Source organism: Ischnura elegans (assembly GCF_921293095.1).
Source record: "Ischnura elegans chromosome 13 unlocalized genomic scaffold, ioIscEleg1.1 SUPER_13_unloc_1, whole genome shotgun sequence".
NCBI lineage: Eukaryota > Metazoa > Arthropoda > Insecta > Odonata > Coenagrionidae > Ischnura > Ischnura elegans.
The window spans coordinates 6,994,046-7,013,334 of record NW_025791657.1 but is presented as its reverse complement, the minus strand read 5'-3'; the positions used below and the strand labels follow the sequence as shown (position 1 = coordinate 7,013,334).

At 35.1% G+C, this 19,289-nt stretch overlaps 1 protein-coding gene and 1 long non-coding RNA gene across 2 annotated transcripts; one reads left to right on the top strand and one right to left on the bottom strand.

The window, feature by feature from the left end:
* The first annotated feature begins 10,924 nt into the window (after nt 1-10,924).
* Nucleotides 10,925-13,677, top strand: LOC124172397 (putative nuclease HARBI1). The gene is made up of 4 exons (XM_046551852.1): nt 10,925-11,806; nt 12,377-12,524; nt 12,815-12,953; nt 13,241-13,677. Exons 1-4 carry the CDS (start codon nt 11,685-11,687, stop codon nt 13,621-13,623), a joined length of 792 nt encoding a protein of 263 aa, XP_046407808.1. The 5' UTR covers nt 10,925-11,684; the 3' UTR covers nt 13,624-13,677.
* Nucleotides 13,678-15,510: 1,833 nt separating this feature from the next.
* Nucleotides 15,511-17,080, bottom strand: LOC124172414. The gene is made up of 3 exons (XR_006868154.1): nt 17,028-17,080; nt 16,516-16,717; nt 15,511-16,380 (listed from the first exon to the last, which is right to left on the bottom strand). It is a non-coding gene; the product is annotated as an uncharacterized LOC124172414 (long non-coding RNA).
* Between the last annotated feature and the right edge of the window lie 2,209 nt (nt 17,081-19,289).

The window sequence follows — 19,289 nt, the reverse complement described above, 5'->3', positions numbered from 1 at the left end:
AAAGCAAGTCTTGCATAATATCCCAAGAGGAAAAGCTTATACAGCCTGTATGTGCGACTACATAGTATGTGCAGCAAAATGGCCCAACTTATGTGGCCATTTCCTCTTGGGATTTTAGCCTGAAATTAGCTCTGAGCTCTATTTTGTGTTTGTGTAAACTTTCCAGCATATTGTTTTTCATTGAAAGTTATTCTGTACCATAAGGATTACTACTGCTGTGCTGAATCCACTTTCCATAACCTAACACTCATACATGTTTCTATCTCCCTGCACATTTTAATCAACTTTAATTATACCAAGGGCAAAAATTAATGCTGGAAGGTAGGAGCAATGAGAGAAATGCCCATTTTTCAAAGTTCAAGTTGAAAAAATTCCAGTAATGAAAAGAAAATTAGAAGATGAATAGGAATGGAGGGAGGTTTAAGATGTGAAAAAGATAAAATAGAATTTGATCTACATAGGGGATTTAGTATCCAATAAGACCTGCAAGAATATCCTCAAAGCAGTGCATATATACTTCATGCCCAATTCTAATTTCTAGTAATTAAATATGGGGAAGAAACAATATAATTGTTACAAAAAATTTACTCTCCTATTAAAAAAAATGTAATTAGCCTCTTGCTTAATCCTATTGCCCCTATGAAAAAATTGTATAAAACCTGTATAAAATTGTATAAAAATTTTGTATACATTCTGTATAGAATTATATACAAGTTGTATACAGTCTCTATACAGATTGTATAAAATCTCTATACAGATTTTATACAGTCTGTATACGTTATATACAAAAATGAGTGTATACAATTTGTATAAAAATATACATTTTATACAAATTATATACAGGCTGTATAAGAATTGTATATGGGCTGTATAAAATTGTATATGGGCTGAATAAGAATTGCATACGGATTGTATGAAAGAAGACCTACCCTATGAAAAAATTGTATAAAACCTGTATAAAATTGTATAAAATTTTTGTATACATTCTGTATAGAATGTTATACAAGTTGTATACAGTCTCAATACAGATTGTATAAAATCTCTATACAGATGTTATACAGTCTGTGTACAAGTTATATACAAAAATGAGTGTACATATACAATTTGTATAAAAATATGCATTTTTACTCAAATTACATACACGCTGTATTAGAATTGTACATGGGCTGTTTAAGAATTAAACATGGGCAGCATAAGAATTGTACATGGGCTGTATACGGGCTGAATAAGAATTGTATACAAACTGTATGAAAGAAGACCTAGGAATACCTCATCCAAAATAGGTGGAGTAATACTACCCATTTTCTTCCTCATTTCATCTCAGGTCATAAAGATAAAAATTATTCCAACAGACCATTTCCCTTACCACACTTCCTCTAGGAACCCACATGCATACAAAGGCATAAATAAAAATGGAGTGAATGCTGTCCAAAATATAACATTATAATCCTTTAAACATTGTTAAACTGAAAACTAACCAACCATTCAATACCAGATTTTTAAATGATAAATAGGGGATTCTCAAGTTAAACAGTGGAAATTAAGAATAGCATGTAATTAATTCAAAGTAAAACATCACTTACTCATAAAAAATTAATCGTCTACAAGGTACTTCCCACACAGCACACGGACACCTTTAAGACACGTTTAGGTTAGGACTGAATTTCGTTCGATACTAGTATCTAAATAATAGGTCCAGAAAAGAATTTAAATAAATTAGGCTTCAATTCCATACACAATATTTATTGGGCTTCTTTGGTGAAATAATACAACACAAGAAACTACATAAGTATTATGTACTTAATTTTCTTCTCCCCCTGCAACCGTGTTGTTGCTGTCACTTGGCGTGCCTTAGTGAGTTTCTGATAGCCACCTCCACATCTTTTTCAGGGACTGACATGCTCTCCTGCACTGCTACTGTAGTAATGAAGTATATAAAAATTTCATTGTAGCAAGAAATTGTCTCTTGTAGGTAACAAGCAGATTACATAAGACAGGAAACTACAGTCTTATTTGTCTCGAGTTTAACATTCTTAAGGTTTCAAAATTAGGAAACCTGTCCATTTTAGGCCGTAAACATTTTAGAAACTTTCCTTTGGATTTTTCTTCTTCTTAAAAAAGAAAAGATTTTAAGTAAAAATATTAATATATTACATATTTATAAATGAAAGTTATAAAATATACTAGTAATACATATATTATAATTAAGAACATTTTTCATAGAGCAATTGTTGCACGACAGATCCGAACGACAGAATACAACGAACACAACTAAAATGCAAGAATTTCCAAATGAATTGCTGCTACAATATTTTAAATCACCACTTTCAGTCCTGTACATCAACATCATGAAGCCACTTTTAACTAGAAATTACGTCCAAAGAATTTCAGGGAGAAAGGGTACATACCTTAATGTTTTCCGTAGGGGTGAAATTGTCTCTTCTTATCGCCAAAATACACCTCTTCTTCAATCCATGAAGATCTATAGGAAAGGTAAAAACTTGAACTTTGGGTCTAGTCCTGAGTTTCCTTCGCATACCGGTACCACACACGAGAAAGGCATATTTAACAAAAATGCCTCACAAACAAGTTTATGAAGCCCACCGAATGAAATTAAAGAATAACGGAAACTTCACTATTCACAAAAACTCTAATTTTCACCAACTTAACCACAAAAATCCAAGGAATATGCTGAAACATAACATAAACCACGTAATCTCTAACGGCGATCCTGGGCGATCCTTCCGCGGGCTCTCTTTCTCGGTGGCTATGGCCCCATCCGCAAAAGAAAATAGTCCCACACCGGATATGAATTTTTTTATCCAGAGTATCCAGAAACGAAATGACTACTGTGTCATATATTAAATCACGAGTTTTTAGGAAATTTGGGCGTATGTGATACAATTTTATCGCTGCATATGAATTTGTCAGTGTACTGTTTAAAACCTTCGTACCGCTTCGTACAAACGGGACACGGGGACACTATGGACATATGGACGCCCGCTGGTGACATTGAATCTTCCAAGTGGCATTGAATGACTAGTGTTGATGCATCTCCAAGAATCTTGTTTAAAACGCGATTCATGATCTTTAGAAGCAATTGAACTCTTGAATGTGGAACATTATTTTGGTCCCCTACTAAGTTCATTTTTCGACTTAAATTTTTGACGCCTCGGTTGAAAATTTTCCAAGTGGCATTGAATGGCTAACGTTGATGGATCTCCAAGAATCTTGTTTAAAACGCGATTCATGATCTTTAGAAGCAATTGAACTCTTGAATGTGGAACATTATTTTGGTCCCCTACTAAGTTCATTTTTGGACTTAAATTTTTGACGCCTCGGTTGAAAATTTTCCAAGTGGCATTGAATGCCTAGCGTTGATGCACCACCGAGAATCTTGTTTAAAACGCGATTCATGATCTTTAGAAGCAATTGAACTCTCGAATGTGGAACATTATTTTGGTCCCCTACTAAGTTGATTTTTGGACTTCAGTTTTTGAGGCCTACTTTGAATTACTGTTATACAAATTGTATACATTGTGTACAAATTGTATATGCTGTATACAGCATCCCAGACGGCACAGAACCCTCCGTATCTAATTCGTATGTACATAGTACCCATTGACTAAGGGGATACTGTGCCGCTCCGTCGCTTTTCGTCAATGGATAATTTCCATTCGCGGCCTGTCGACGAAGCGCGTACGCAGCATGTGAATGTCCGCTACTAAGCACGTACGATTGGATACGAAGCGCGCAGGAACACGGCACTCAGGCTAATCTAAATCGATTAGGTCGAAATTAGATATATCGTAACTCGCACGATCGAAAAATATATCGAACGCTACACAATCGATAGCTACCGACCGTAGCGAGAACCTTGATACGAATCATTATGAATTGTAAGTTCTCAATAGGTAAATAACACCATATCATAAATTCTAATTACCATGAAAGACTCACGACCGACAAAGTTTTTGTCGGTTGTGAGTTTTTCATGGTAATTAGAATTCATGATATAGTATTATTTACCCATTGAGAACTTACAAAACTTATTCGGCCACTTAAATAACTGCGAAAAATGAGATTCTCAAGGCTGATTCACGCATCCCCAGCATCCAGCATTCTTAAGTGGCTCGTACTTACTTGGAAACCTTGAGATGTTAATAAGAGTAAATTCTTATTAATTTTGACACTAAATAAGACATCACATAGCCCACGAGCATTAAAAAGCTTGCCCTAAAGCCTGACGAAATAAAATTTTTAAATAAAAATTGCCGATGAAACAGGATTGCTGACACATCTGCTATTAGTATGATCGAATTCATCAAAATGCAAGCAAAAATTAACGTATAGTTCAGTCTAAGCTACTAAAACTTACCCATATCAGGCGCTAAAGTATTTGAAAAATTATTTGGGATGAGTAAAAGTCTCTAGGTCACTGCAGTATAAAATGTATCAACCTATTAAAAATATGAAAGTCCTGCCAAACCACCAGCATAAACACTTGTAAAATAAAACATGGTATCTCTTAGATCACACCTCCGATTTTATACTTACTTTGCATGAAGTCACCACCACAAGAAATTTTAAAGAGGCAGGAAAGAAAAAACCCACAGAAATACAATACATATATTATGTATTTTCTATTGTCAACCACAATAATATTTCCAATTTTCTCTTCTATCCCACATCTAATTTAGCGAAACAATTACTCTTATTCTCTTTCGAATAGAAAATTATTTAAAAGAGGACTGGTCGATACATAAAAACTATCTTCAATACTTTCTCCGCTGAACGTCCACTATCACAGCATCAACTTGCACAAATCAAATCCACATCCACAAATATGTCACTTCTGCCACAATGTCTGTATTATGTATTTTCTATTGTCAACCACAATAATATTTCCAATTTTCTCTTCTATCCCACATCTAATTTAGCGAAACAATTACTCTTATTCTCTTTCGAATAAAAATTATTTAAAAGAGGACTGGTCGATACATAAAAACTATCTTCAATACTTTCTCCGATGAACGTCCACAGCAACAACTTACACAAATCAAATCCACATCTACAAATATGTCACTTCTGCCACAATGTCTGTCTTCTTGGCGACAGGTAACAGTGAAGCAATGGTACCTTCCTCCAATCTGAGCACCTTCAATTCAGCAAGAATTTTCTCCTCGTCTTCTCGTCCAAGGCCACAGATTACTTTCTGATATCACAATGGTGCGATGTGAAACTCACACACCTAAAATTAATAAATAATAAAATACCATGTAACTTATTAGGTCAAATCATTTCCAATTTTTGGTATTTCTGCATGAGAAATCAAATTACTAGGCTCGTAAATATAGTAAATATTTGTATGCCTGATATTTTTATTGTTTTACACTATAGCATAAGATAATTTGAAATGATGAAAGCCGACGTGTAATACACCATAGGGCAAGCTAAGAAGCAATATTCGATCCTATAAACTTGGCAGCTTATTCCTAGTTTCTCCTTTTAACCACACGTTCACCGAATGAATTAAGACAAAAAAGACAACTAAAATGCAAGAATTTTCAAAATAATTGCTGCTACAATATTTTCAATCACCATTTTTAATACTGAATAGTACTATAGTACTGAATAGTTCGGGATGTTGATGCATCAACATCCCGAAGCCACTTCTAACTTAAAATTACATCCAAATAATTACAGCGAGAAACAGTACATACCTCACAGCTTTTCGTAGGGGTGAAATGTTTTCTTCTTATCGCCCAAATGCACTTCTTCTTCAACTCAGGATCTTTTGGAAAGCTAAAACCTTGAACCATGTCCCGAAGTTTCCATTACGTCATCCCGACAATAAACACACGAAAGGCATTTTTAACAAAAATATCTCACAAACACGTTTCTGAAGCCCAGTGAATGAAATTAAAGAATAAGGGAAACTTCACTATTACCAGACACTCTATTTTTCACAAACTTAACCACAAAAATCCCTGAAATGTGGTAAGACGTTACGTGAACGACGCGATCTCCAACGGCTTGTGAAGACATGTGATCTTTCTAGGAGGATATGGCACGATGGCACCAGATGGCACCACCCGCGAAAGAAAATAGTCCCAGACCGAATACAGTTTTATCGATGAGATACAATTTTATCGATGCATATGAATTTGCCAGTCCTCTTGCATCTTTTTTCGTCATTATAGGAAATAAAGAAACAAAACCTTTTTAGTAACTTCCTAAGCGCGATTTTTGTATCTTGATGGTCCACCCTCGTATTCAGGTACGAAAACTTCCTGTGCCGTCTGGGATGTGAATTAATACAGTTTATACAATTTGTATACAATGTATACAAATTGTATACAACCTGTATAAACTGTATAGAAATTTTATACGGTTTTATACAATTTTTTCATAGGGGTGGTTCAATCTAAGACTTATCTTGGTTTCTCAAAGATGCTGTTATAAAATTAATGCTACTCTAATCCATTAGGTTTGTCACTATTTTAGGTGAACATTTAAATTTATCTTATACAAGGTCAAAGTTATATAAAAATAGCATCAGTAACATGCATCTTGGCATTGAATTGTCTTTATTTTCAAAGAAAAGACCAACACATAGTATCGTTGATGTACTGCAATAGAAATAACGTTATACAAGGAGTTGGTATACATCACATTCATGGATCACATTAATGTGAAGTTGAGAAAGTAGAGCATATCATAGAAACATAAAGTTTTGTATGCCATAATGGATTTATTATTGAATATTGAGTATTAACAACCATTATGGATGGCAAACCTGTGATCCTCATTAATCATTTTCATAAAAGACAAATAATGCAAGCAACCATCAAATTTATGAGTAATTCCATTCCCATTGGCAGAAAGTAATCTCCGCTGCATACCACTGCGGACATACCTACACCTATGTAGGGAAAACAAATAGAAAATGAAGCAGAAATGGTATAAGCAGAGGAAAAGTAAGAAAAAGTAGCAGTTGAAGGAGTAAAAACATTGCTTTTACCACATGGTGATTAATTTTGTCTACCATGGTCTCATTACAGCTTACCATTTTAGAGGTCTCACCTTGAACATGTTACACTGTAACGAAACCATGGTCAGACACAATAAATCACCATGTGGAATTAGTAAAGTTTTTATTCCTTCATCTCTTATGATAAAGCATTTCCACCGAGTTACACCCACTACTATTAACTATAGTAAGAATAAACCTAGACCACACATGAAAGACTGTCATTCAGACTCCTGCTTATTGTACAGTGGGTGTGCCTTGGGAGGTTCAGTATGAAGAGGGCCAAAAAAAATGTTTCAGCACATTTGAAGAGAAAAAGTGGCTTGGACATCAAAACTGTTGGTATTGAACACCAATGTTTGTTGGAAACCCCTAAACATTGATGTAACTGTTTCGATTAGTTTTAGATTATGAAAGATTAGAAGATGGGTTAAGTGAAACAAGGTACATACCAAGCTTGTAGTGATAAAAAGTCACCAAGGAGTCAAGCAGTTTATCCTGCAATCTGAAGGCCTGGTTACACGGTACATAAACACATAGTTAATGCGTGAAATCATGAACGATTTTGGTGGACCGGAACAGAACATATACAACTGGATGAACCACATAGAACAGGTTCTATTTTCTGTTCCTGCGTCCACACAAGTTTGGTGGTTATACAGTGCATTTTCATGTTCATTCGCGCATTCAATCATTTAGGCATTAACTTGAGCATGTTAATGTATCACGTAACCAGGCTTTACAGATGGTAGACTTCCTAGTAGATCTAAGAATTATTATTTATACATAGATTAGTATTCTGAGAAAAATGCACACCAGAGTATTTCCATTGAAATAATTAGTCAACCAAACAACCACTGAACAGCATCCTTTGGATTAGTATTTTAAATATTACGATTTAGAAGGGGTTGTCCAGAAGCCTCACCCAAATTTGAACCTGGGAGAATCTGGTTGAGTTAGTCTGAAAAATTAAAAATACAACAGTAACAGAAAAGCAACATATCAAAACCTTCAGATTAAAAAATTGAACAGAAACCATTAAAATCAAAGCAAAGTAAGATGAGTCAAAATAATCTTATTCTAACATGCCTCCCATTCCTAAGGCTATTCATTGCTATTTGAGGATCTATTGCTTTGGGGATATATTGCTATAGAACATGGCAGATATGCATGGTTTCAATTAGTATAATCATGGATATATAATAATTATATTCTATTTTGGAAAACCAGTTATGTAAGTCAATGTAAGAAGCTCATTAGGCTACTCATTGACACTAAAATATCATTCAGCAGGTAATGGGTTACAATGTAAATTTCTAAAAAGTAATTGACCCTAGTTGCTTCAAAATAAAATATTATTACATCACATGAACTCACCACTTGCATATTAATCAAATGATATATGTTATAATATAAATAATCCCTTTCCTTTAACACTACATGATTTTTTTGGAGATGCCACCATGGCAATGTGAGTTCCATCTATTATTCTGATTTTCATAGGGAATACATACATCACATATAACCAGTAAAAACCAACCACTTAATGCATGACGCGTACATACTTGCCTAAGAAATATAGCATTCAGTCTACTGCGTTCACTATTCACGGATGTTCATAATTTTTTAAACCAAGTTAGTATATACCTACGCCAGCGCCAAGATATTGAATGTTGGCTATGGTCCACGGTCACCCATCGTTAAAGAGATAGTCATTTATAGTTTTTGTCACCTCTTCCACACTCCGGCACAAAAAGCTTCTCTCCATGTTCATATATGCATCATAAGCTATGTATGGCACTTATTGTCCAACAGCATTGAATGTAAGAGTAGCCAATACCTGTAATGAAATGAGGGTTTATCTTGAGGCAAAGTTGAACATTTGTCGACACACACGGTTACATGCGCGAGTGAGAAACATCCTTAATGTATTTTCATGGTTATATATTCGGCTATTTTAAGTTAGAGATAAGCTAATATGTAATGAGGCCCATATTACACAATTAAATACAAGATACCAATACTCGGAATTAGTAACACAATAAAACTATAGTAATCAACGTCCCGTCAAAAGAAACTAATGACCGAGGATATTTTTCTCAAAACTACCATTCTAATACGAAAGATCAAAGCCAAATTTGAAGAACAATAAATAAACTTATCCTAAAATAGCGAAATACGGTAACGGAAGGACATTAGCACTGTTAAAACACTTTTAAACGAATTATTCAGGATGAACGGTAAAACAATTCAATTGCACTTATCGAGTTTGAGTAAATAATCATTCCAGCAAGGCACAATTTGCTTCTCAACAACCAGAAGTTGACTCTCCACCACATATCCCACTCGGCAGAAATGAAAATGTAGAGAAAACAACAAGTGAACGTATTTACATTGTACGCGCTTTGCGTACGGCATTATTTGTTTTGGGGGCAAATTCAAATACACCAATTTAAACTGAGTGAAAAGGAAATCAGAAGCTTTTTTCGCCTCAGTGAAGACTGAAGCAATCTCTGATTGATGCCATACATCTCCGAAGCTTCACGGACATCAGCTGTAAGTAATGTAAACAAAGTAAGTACACATGTTTCATGTATAAATATTTATTGTTTTTAATCATAGAAATTTTACACCGATTTCTGGTTGTGATCCAAAGTTAAATAAGATGTGAAACGTGAAGAAGTCTAACTTTATTACCGCTGTTCTAACTTGCAATATCTTAATAAATTGAGGACATTATTATGCTAAGTTGGAGTGCAAAAGTTTAATAAATCATTAAAAAAGATCATGTTTCATGTAAAGAAGGAGAATGAGGAACTCCGAAAAGCGATGTGCTGGCATCATGACATTAATTTTAAAGGCGTCTCCTCTTCTCCTGAAATTACGCTGTGCTCTCTCCGCAATTAAATCCTCGTCTTCAAAATTCTCATGCGCGTGCATTAACATCATAAAGTCCGCCATGTTGTTTACTTGGTATCCATCGTAGTCAATCCTTCGTAATCATCTCGACCGATAGCTACCGAGTCAGATAATTACGAAGGGTTTTTACAAGTGAAATGTTTACGAGTGATTCAAACACACCAAAACTCCGAATCGCTCGTAATTGTACCACGTGACTCCTTGGTTACGTGCTCGGAATAATTACGAGCGATTCAAACACAACCCCCCTGGTCAGTAGAGGTGGGAATTTCGGTTCATTTTGTGGATTCGGTTCATGGGATTTGATTCTTGGCAATGATTCGGTTCTTTAAATCGTTCATAATGAACCGAATGAACCGTGTGATTCTCGAATCCATGGGGGGTGTGCTTGAATCGCTCGAGATTAATTCCGATACGTAACCAAGGACTCGCCCGGAAAATTTCGATACGGAATGTGATTTGGTGTACTTGAAACGCTCGAGATGAGATTTTGCTCGGGATCTGCTGATTCCGTGTCGGTATGAAAGCCGAGTGGTCGTAGTTAGGTGAGATTTATAATTACGTATCGGAATCTAAAACAATATGGCGGATGGTATGGTAAATTTTTGGCTAATGAGAGAACTAGAGGAGGAAGAAGGGGGAGTTTTGAGAAGAAGGAGATATTTCAGAGGAAGAGAAGATGCCTTCAGCTTGAGCAACGGCGAATTCAAGAGCCTTTTTCGTCTCTCAAAGCCAATGGCGAGAGATTTAATAGAATCTCTCGCAGACGTTATCCCGGAGGGAGGAAGATCATCATCGCTTTCCGTTGAAACAAAGGTAAGTAACATTCTGCTGCTGAAAAAGCTCCGGGGTTTTATGTTTCTTTACAAGTATATATTTCTTTACGTAATGTATTCCATTCATCTTGAGTTCAAACGTTTTCTATGACATTCCTAAATTTTAAAAGCATATACATTGCCATAACTTCATCTTATCATGCCCTTTATGATTATTTCACTACATTCATGGCTGCTCGTGTGATTTATATGCTGCAAAATTATGTTTTTTTCTAAGACCATATAATTTCACGTTTGAATGTACCGCCGAACGTGTTGACAAACACGGCACGATCCTCGAAAGTATCTGTGGTCAGTTTACCGTGTTTCCTGTTGTTGTTCAGCAATTTCCGAGGACGTGCATTGAATTACATTTAGTAATGTTTGGTCTCCGAAATATTCTTGGAATAGTCCATCTTATTAAAGCTTATCGTCAAAGTTAAGTTGTAAAAAGTTGGCCTCTAAACATATTAATATTACATTTTGTCAATGTTTCAATTATAGTTCAATGAGTAGGATTTTATTTTAATAGACCAGCTGCTTCTTCTTAGATCTGTTTTCTCGTAGAATTTTTAATTGTTTTGAAATGAATTGTTTAAATGTTATGCGTATTTATTTTTAAAGGGATCGGTAAGTCGTATTTTCACTTCTTGTTGTGCTGTGGTAAGTATGTTTTTAAAACTCACTGCCCTAGTGATGAGGTGGTTTTTCATCAATCACCATACATTTTTCAGAATTAATGCAAATTGGGAAGAGTCACTTGCTTCTGCGGTCATGTAACGAAGGACAATAGTTTTGTTTAAGTCAACCTCAGTCACCATTACTTATAGCTTACTTATTTCAAGGTGTTGGCAGCACTACGATTTTATGCCACTGGCTCATACCAGTCTTGTATTGCGCAAGACTGTACAACGGCAATGTCTAGATCAAGGGTCAGCAGGGTCATTAATGAAGTCACCAGTGGCATAAATGACCACCTCTTCAATCGTTGGGTGAAGCTTGACCTAAGTCATGATGCAGTGGCTAGGACAAGGCAGAGGTAATGCATTTCACTTGTACTATATGTTTAAGTAGAGCATTTTCTTTCTTGAATGTTTGTAATAATGCCCTTCTTTAGATGAGTTCTAAGTAATTGTCACTGTCAAGGGTCATTAGAGTCACAAATGAGGTCACCAATGCCATAAATGACCACCTATTTAATCGTTGGGTGAAGCTTGATCTATATCGCTACCCAAGTCATTGACCACCCATGAAAACCATTTCTCCTAACCCTTCAGCAGATTGTAAGTTAAAACATTAAAACCCATCAAAATCTGTATTAAAAAGGAAGGGAAAATGTCAAGCACAATCAAGGAAAGTGCATTGAAATGTGATGTGAATGATTTCGTTTAACTAACAAGCATGAATTATATGCATAAAAACCTACCAGATTTAATAAGATTATACATGCTGTGATATTGTTTGTATTATTACATGTCTTCTCTTATGCTATTGCAATATTTTTCTGTTAGTAAGTGATTCAGAATATGTACTTTAAAATCTTATTACATATTAAGAGATAAATAATTTTTGTATGAATCTCATTCGCAGTAGTATCAATTCATTTCAGATTTTATGAAAAATATGGATTTCCGGGGGTTATTGGTGTGGTTGATTGTACCCACGTTGCCATTGTGGCACCCCCTCATAACCACCCAGTATTTAAAGAGAAAGATTACTTTAACCATAAAAGATATCACTCTTTGAATGTACAAGTGGTAAGACTATGTTTTTATGGCAGCTTCAACATATATATGTAATGAGCAGTTTAATTTTCCTTGCAATTTCTAGTTACTTATGTATATTTTTCAAAGATAGTCATAGTGTTACTATTAACTGGCCATGTTTGCCGAGAAAAAAACTATCCTTGGTCTTAATTAAAACTTACTGAAATTCATTATTTGAATGGAATTGGTAATATTTTTAATTGTAAGTCTCACTCTTCTTATGGCTCAATCAAGTACAATACCTGAAATGCTAATTTAGATGCATGAAATTATTTTTCTAGGTGTGTGACACGGACCTTAAAATAACAAATATCAACTCACGGTACTGTGGCTCGACTCATGATGCTTACATCATCTCTCATTCTGCTTTAAAGCCAGCCCTCACTCAAGCATATGAGCGGTACAATGTGTGGCTCTTGGGTAATAGACATGCCTATTTTTCCATGTTTCTCAGTCATGATTTGAATGGGTGTATCTTAATCTTTTTATTTTATTTGTAATTTTGAGGTAAACATTCCTACTCGGTGGTTACATAATATGTACTATTCATTACATCATTGTTATCATATTTACTAAGCAATATTGGATTCAAACCATCAGATATGCCCTTTGGAATTTTATCACACTTTCAAAATAGAAGATTTTAATTTCTTCGACTATTAGGTTAGTGACACAAGAATTAACTTGGTCTGTAATTATTTCTATAGGTGACTGTGGATACCCTGTTGCCCCCTGGCTGATGACACCTGTCCCAGATTATTTTGCTCCTAACACCCCAGAGGACAACTTCAACCGTTCCTTGACGAGAGCACGCAGCACGGTTGAAAGGTGCATAGGGGTATTAAAGAGCAGGTGGAGATGCCTCTTGAAACATAGAGTATTACACTATTTGCCGGACAAAGTGAGCAGAATTGTCAATAGCTGTGCTGTACTGCACAACATGTGTGTCGAAGAAGGTTTGCCCCTAAATGCTGAAGACATGGTAGAGTTGGAGGAATTAGGAGTTGATGTAGTCCCTGACCAAAATGTACTTGGGAATCAGCGAGGGCGGGACATAAGAAACAGGCTAATTGCCACTCATTTTACTTGAATGTTAATTTCTTCATTGTTCACTTTTGATTTTACTTTTTACTGCCTGTATACATAGTTTTTTGGCACTTTTTTGTCCAAATAGTGCTTATTTATTTATTTTTATTTATTTATTCGCTCCAGGACATGCAGTTACATGTATAGAACAAGTCAAAATATATACAAGTACCAGTCAAGTATTCCACTTCAACGAAATAAATTCATCCACAGAATAGAAGGAATTACTAAGGAGGTATTTATACAGTTGGGATTTGAACAGTGAAAAGGGTTTTGTTTCCCTAAATTTATGTGGAAGGCAGTTGAACAATTTCACCCCTGCATAAAGGGGTTTTTACTAAAGAGGGTGAGGCTATGAGTGACCACCCTAAAATCCCTGGACGCTCTGGTGTTATGATTATGTACATCAGCATTAATTTCAATTCCAAAGAAACTTTTATGGAGACAGACAAAAATAACAGTAGAATATATATACAGACTAGGTAATGTTAGTATTCCTAGGGATTTAAAGTGTGTCCGGCAACTACTTCTCCCTGGAGTGTTGCTTAAGATCCTGATGGCCCATTTTTGAAGTTTAAAAAGCCTCGTAGTATGGTGAGAATGGCCCCAAACTACTATTCCATTTTTCAATCGGCTATGAACATGGGCATGGTAGACCAAAAGGGCTGATTTAATATCTGAGAGAGCTTTAATTCTTCTTAATAAATAACAACCGGTTGCCACTTTGGTGCAAAGATTGTCTATATGCACTTCCCAAGATAATGTTTCGTGAACATACAGACCTAGGTACCTAGTTTCTGCCGAAGAGCATAAAATTTTACCATTTAGCCTGAGAAGAGGAGTACAAATTCTTTCCCTCTGAGGAGTACGAAATTGTATAAAAGTAGATTTTTTTTTCATTGATAAGAACTCTATTATCAACACACCACTTATTCATTAAATTGATATTATGTTGCACTTCATATTGTTTATTTAAATATTTCTAGCGATGATTACCTTACTAATTATCCTACTATTGTTATCTATCCATGGTTTTCATTTATTTTGTTATTGCACTCATGTTAGAGTGCATTTGATATCATGAATCATTCCATTCAGTGGGATCATCATTTGAAGTTGTCTGCAGTATATGTTTACATTTTACAAGGCTTAGTATTCAATCAAAAATTATCTATATCCCATGCATAAAGTAAACAAATGAGTAGGATATACTTTAGGCTCTAGCTATATATTTTAACTAGAATTTCTACACCGAAAGTTATAGGGTCAATAATTATTGATTTGGTGTACTTCACAATTCTGTTCCATCGATTACACTCAGATTTTTATAGGAAAATGGTGTCACTAAAATTTAATAGAGATGTCTAATGTGGAATAGGGTTGATCAGGATGATATGTAAAAAGTCTCAATTTGAACCCATCTTCACTGCTGGAATACCTTCAACAAAAAAAATAATAAAATGGAACTGGGCTGTTCAGAATATGAAGGTGTTTCTCCGCATGTGTGATCAAGTGCAATCCAATGTTCTTGTGATGTGAATAGCTCTTCATCACAAAACCTTTTACTTAATGTAGCCTTCCCAAAAAGTGCTGTCATTTCTCTATCCTGTGACGTATTTCTCTTTCCTGTCGTGCATACTCAAGGTATTATAATTATAGAGGCAAGTAAGACTTGCTAATTGAAAGATAATTTTACCTTGAATGTATACTTGTGTTAAATGCATAAGTTGCCATTGTTATTTGCATTCTTTATGGTGCTTCTTATTTTTTCACTTGGATCCCTTTGAGTGATACCTATTATGATCATTGCATGTTTAAAATAACTAGCTATCAATGGTCTATACAAAAAATTTATTGTCTGCTTGCATAACTACGAACTTTTTTGTGGTCATATCATTGCATGTAATGCATGGTTTCTTCAGCATTATGAAGTATCAAGTCTTGAACTAATTGCCTGTTAAGCATTCACCTCTATCTTAATTTTGCAGAAGTTCATACTATACATAGCCAGAAATTATTTTGTGTAATTCCACACCTAATCATTACATACACTAACTAACTTTCATAGCTACCAAATGTTAATCACTAAGTAGAAGTTCTAGAAGCTTGGTTGATTTATATAAAGAATAATTGTAGACTTAAGCAAAATTACTTTATTATAATAGATAGATGCCTAACATTTACTGCACTTTGTGATGAAAAATATCTGTATTCAGTGACTCTAAATTATAAATAAAATGCAATTGCATACTGTATTTACAGTGAGTCAAATAAAAACTCTTGGTTAATTTAGAGATTTCATTTAATGTCACCTTTCCCAGAAACACTCTCAATTATTTTTACCCTATTATTCCTGGCGTTATGTATACTTACTTTTTCTATGGAATATTATTAGAGAAAAAGTTACTTAAATGAATACATATGGTTATTGAGAATTCAATATGCATGGATATATACAATATAGTTAGTGGTTATAGGAGAGGACTTCATATTAAATAATTAATAACCCAATGATAGAACTCAATTTTATATTAAATTCACAATAAAATACAACACTTAGTACATATCTAAAAATTAATGTTATCAATCTTCGCCTCGATTCTCTTCAACGTCTCTAATTTCTCTCTTTCTATGGATAGTAATTCCTGATGAAATTTTTTTGCCTCTTCTATTTCCTTTTCCCTCAGGAGAAAACTCTTCTCCTTTAGGGAAATGAGCTTCTCCTGCATGTATTTAAAATTTTCTACATTGGTGTTGGTACCTGAAATAAATTATTTTGTAAATAATACAATATTTAGAAAAAGATCACTGCAGGTTCTTCAAGTTTATAATGTTAATGTGGAGTAATGTTTAAACCAATTGATAAAATGAGCTTGTCCGTAAAAAAATCACTTACTCTTGCCACAGGGTTTGTTATGTGTCTTCGTGGCTGAGGAGGATGGAGGAGGATCGGCATTTATTTGGTGATGGATTGATGTGGCAGATGGATATTCAGGGAGCAAGGGAACAGATGAAGTGGAAGGGCCAGGATCATTTTCACTGAAACTTAATTGAGGGGTTGGAGGGGATGCTGAATCTATAGAAATTTCTTTAGAGTTCTGAAATGGAAGGAGTAAAGTGCGAATTAAATGCGCCCTGAAAACAATATGAATATGTATGCAATTAGGTTGTTCGCACTATATCTTACAAAACTTCTTTTTGTCCACTGTTAAACATTCATTTCAATTAACAATTTACTTTTATAAGGTGCTCGACTTAAAAATGAGAATATATTAATAGTATCGAAATTAATATACTACATGGTATAATAGCACTTTACACTAATGATAGCAATTTCAGTATGATATTGCAGAACTAACATTTTTATTGATAATGCATCATTGAAAGGACAACTTAAAAAAACCTCACCTCATCAAAAATAATCAGTGACTCCTTAATAGTCTGGTGACCATGAATGGCATCCGATGATGTTTGCCACCCGCCTCTGGAACTCACTCAGTTCCAGAGCCACTGGAGGCCCAACCCCAGTGTGAGCAATGTCATTTATAAGGGCTGCTGCCTTGCCCTTTGCTGCGGATTTGATATCTTGCCAAGACTGTAAAGAGATATGTCTGTCATGATACCACTATGATGTTCAATTAATAGCTGTTAACATTATCGCTAAACAAATTTGAGCAACGCTTCATTAATCGAAAACATCTTTATCATTTATGAGTCGAAAAATTTAAAAACACGCCGCGTCGATGATTCGTGGTTAAAAATGAAAAAAATCGCGACATATGCTTTCATTCAATTTTCAAACTAACCTTTCTCCACTCCTTCCATGACCTCTTCGGTCCCGCACACCCATTTAAAGTATGCGTCACCTCCTCCCAAAGTTTTGCGGCGTCTTTGGCCGTAAAAGTGCTTTTTTAATCTTCCTTTTCTAATGTTTTCGTTTTCTAAAAAGTAAATAGTGATGTAGAACTATATATTACGAGCAGTAAAATAAAAATTAGTTGTATTTACTTACCTTCAACAAATTGAAGAAGGATTTCCTTCTGCTGCTTCGTGATTTTCATTTTTAATATGAGCGGTATCTGGCTTTCTGCTGTCAATTGTTTTGTAAATATTTTTTGACACGGCCTTAACAACGTCTGTATTTACGTCCTCAACCCGACGTTGCCACGTCTATCGCTCGGGTTGAATCTAGACAGCAACCCTCGAAACCGACAATCGGTTTGAAAATTTCAAGCACACCAAATCCCGAGCAAAAAGATTCCGGCACGGAATGAGAGATCGGGATTATTCCGTGCCGGAATTGATCTCGAGCGATTCAAGCACACCCCCCCATACCTCGAATCCATGAATCTCGAATCCTTGTAAATCTGTCGATTACTGCATTTCAAATCTTATGAGTGAATACTATCATACTAAATCTAGGTGTCTCAATAAAAATAGCAAATAATTAACTAATATAAAAACTAAAAATCCATAAATTAACATGAAAATTTAAAAAAATCGCTCAGAAACTAAATTAAACGAATGAGGATGAGTTGTAACCGTGATTTCTAAAATTATAAGACAGAAAAAAAATAAGCCTTCACATAATTATTTTTGAAGTTATTAGCGGTGTTCTAACCTATTATAAGGTCATTGAAACATTACCGTTATATTTTGAAGGAGTTGTGCTCCAATTTGTGATCAGGCGTTTGACAAGGTGTTTCAAAGTTATCTACTCTGTTAATAAATTCTGGTAAATTGAAATTGTATTTTTGAAATTAGTGGTACCTATTCCAATTTGCGAACACCAGTAGATTCAGCGGATCTGAATCTTCGCCACAATAGGGAAATTGCATACTTTTTATAAACAGTATGCTGATATACTACAGTAAACACTTAGTACCGCAATATACTTTTCTCCGCTTAAAATTCAGTTTATACACTAGAAAATTACTCCCAAAAGTCTCCCGAGTTTCGCGGGCTAAAAAATACCGCCCCCACTAATCTTAGGCCGTGACGTCATAGCTCAGTAGGAGTCCAAGATCCAAGCCCAGTAACTGCAGGTTTGGAAGAGCCACGTTGCGTTTAAAGGAGAACATGGCTGAAATAAGGAAAAATTACAAGTGGTGCATTGTTCCTCTGTGCAATAACACCCCAGAAAACATTTTCGTCTGCATTCCCACGGAGGAAATTAGAAGAATAGCCTCGATGCATGCCGGCTGTCGGGATGAGCGCTACGGAAAAATGAGAGTATAATTAACGGAATGATAAACCCGTGTGCTACGTGAGCGAAGATAACTTTAATATATATAATATTTCCATATTTCATCGACTGAATAACTTGAAAGTGAGATTTTTCGATAATCCGGGCGCCGTAGAATAAAAACTCAACTTCTCAACAAAAATCGAGATAGGTGTTTCTCGATGGTTACGATGGACTCAAATTATTTATGGCACTTGTTCAATTTCAGTTACGGAAGGACATAGAAAATTTCATGATGTTTAAAATCAAGGGAGGAAATATGAAAATATAGAGCAACGTTGATCCTCATGCATTCGAGTGTCAGCCAAGAAGACAGCGTTTTCTTCTACTGTCGGCGTCAAAATGATGTGTCGCTGTATTTTGAAAATTTATATCCTGGCTTCACTGCATGCTATGATAATGAACTATACGTCATTTTAAAGGAA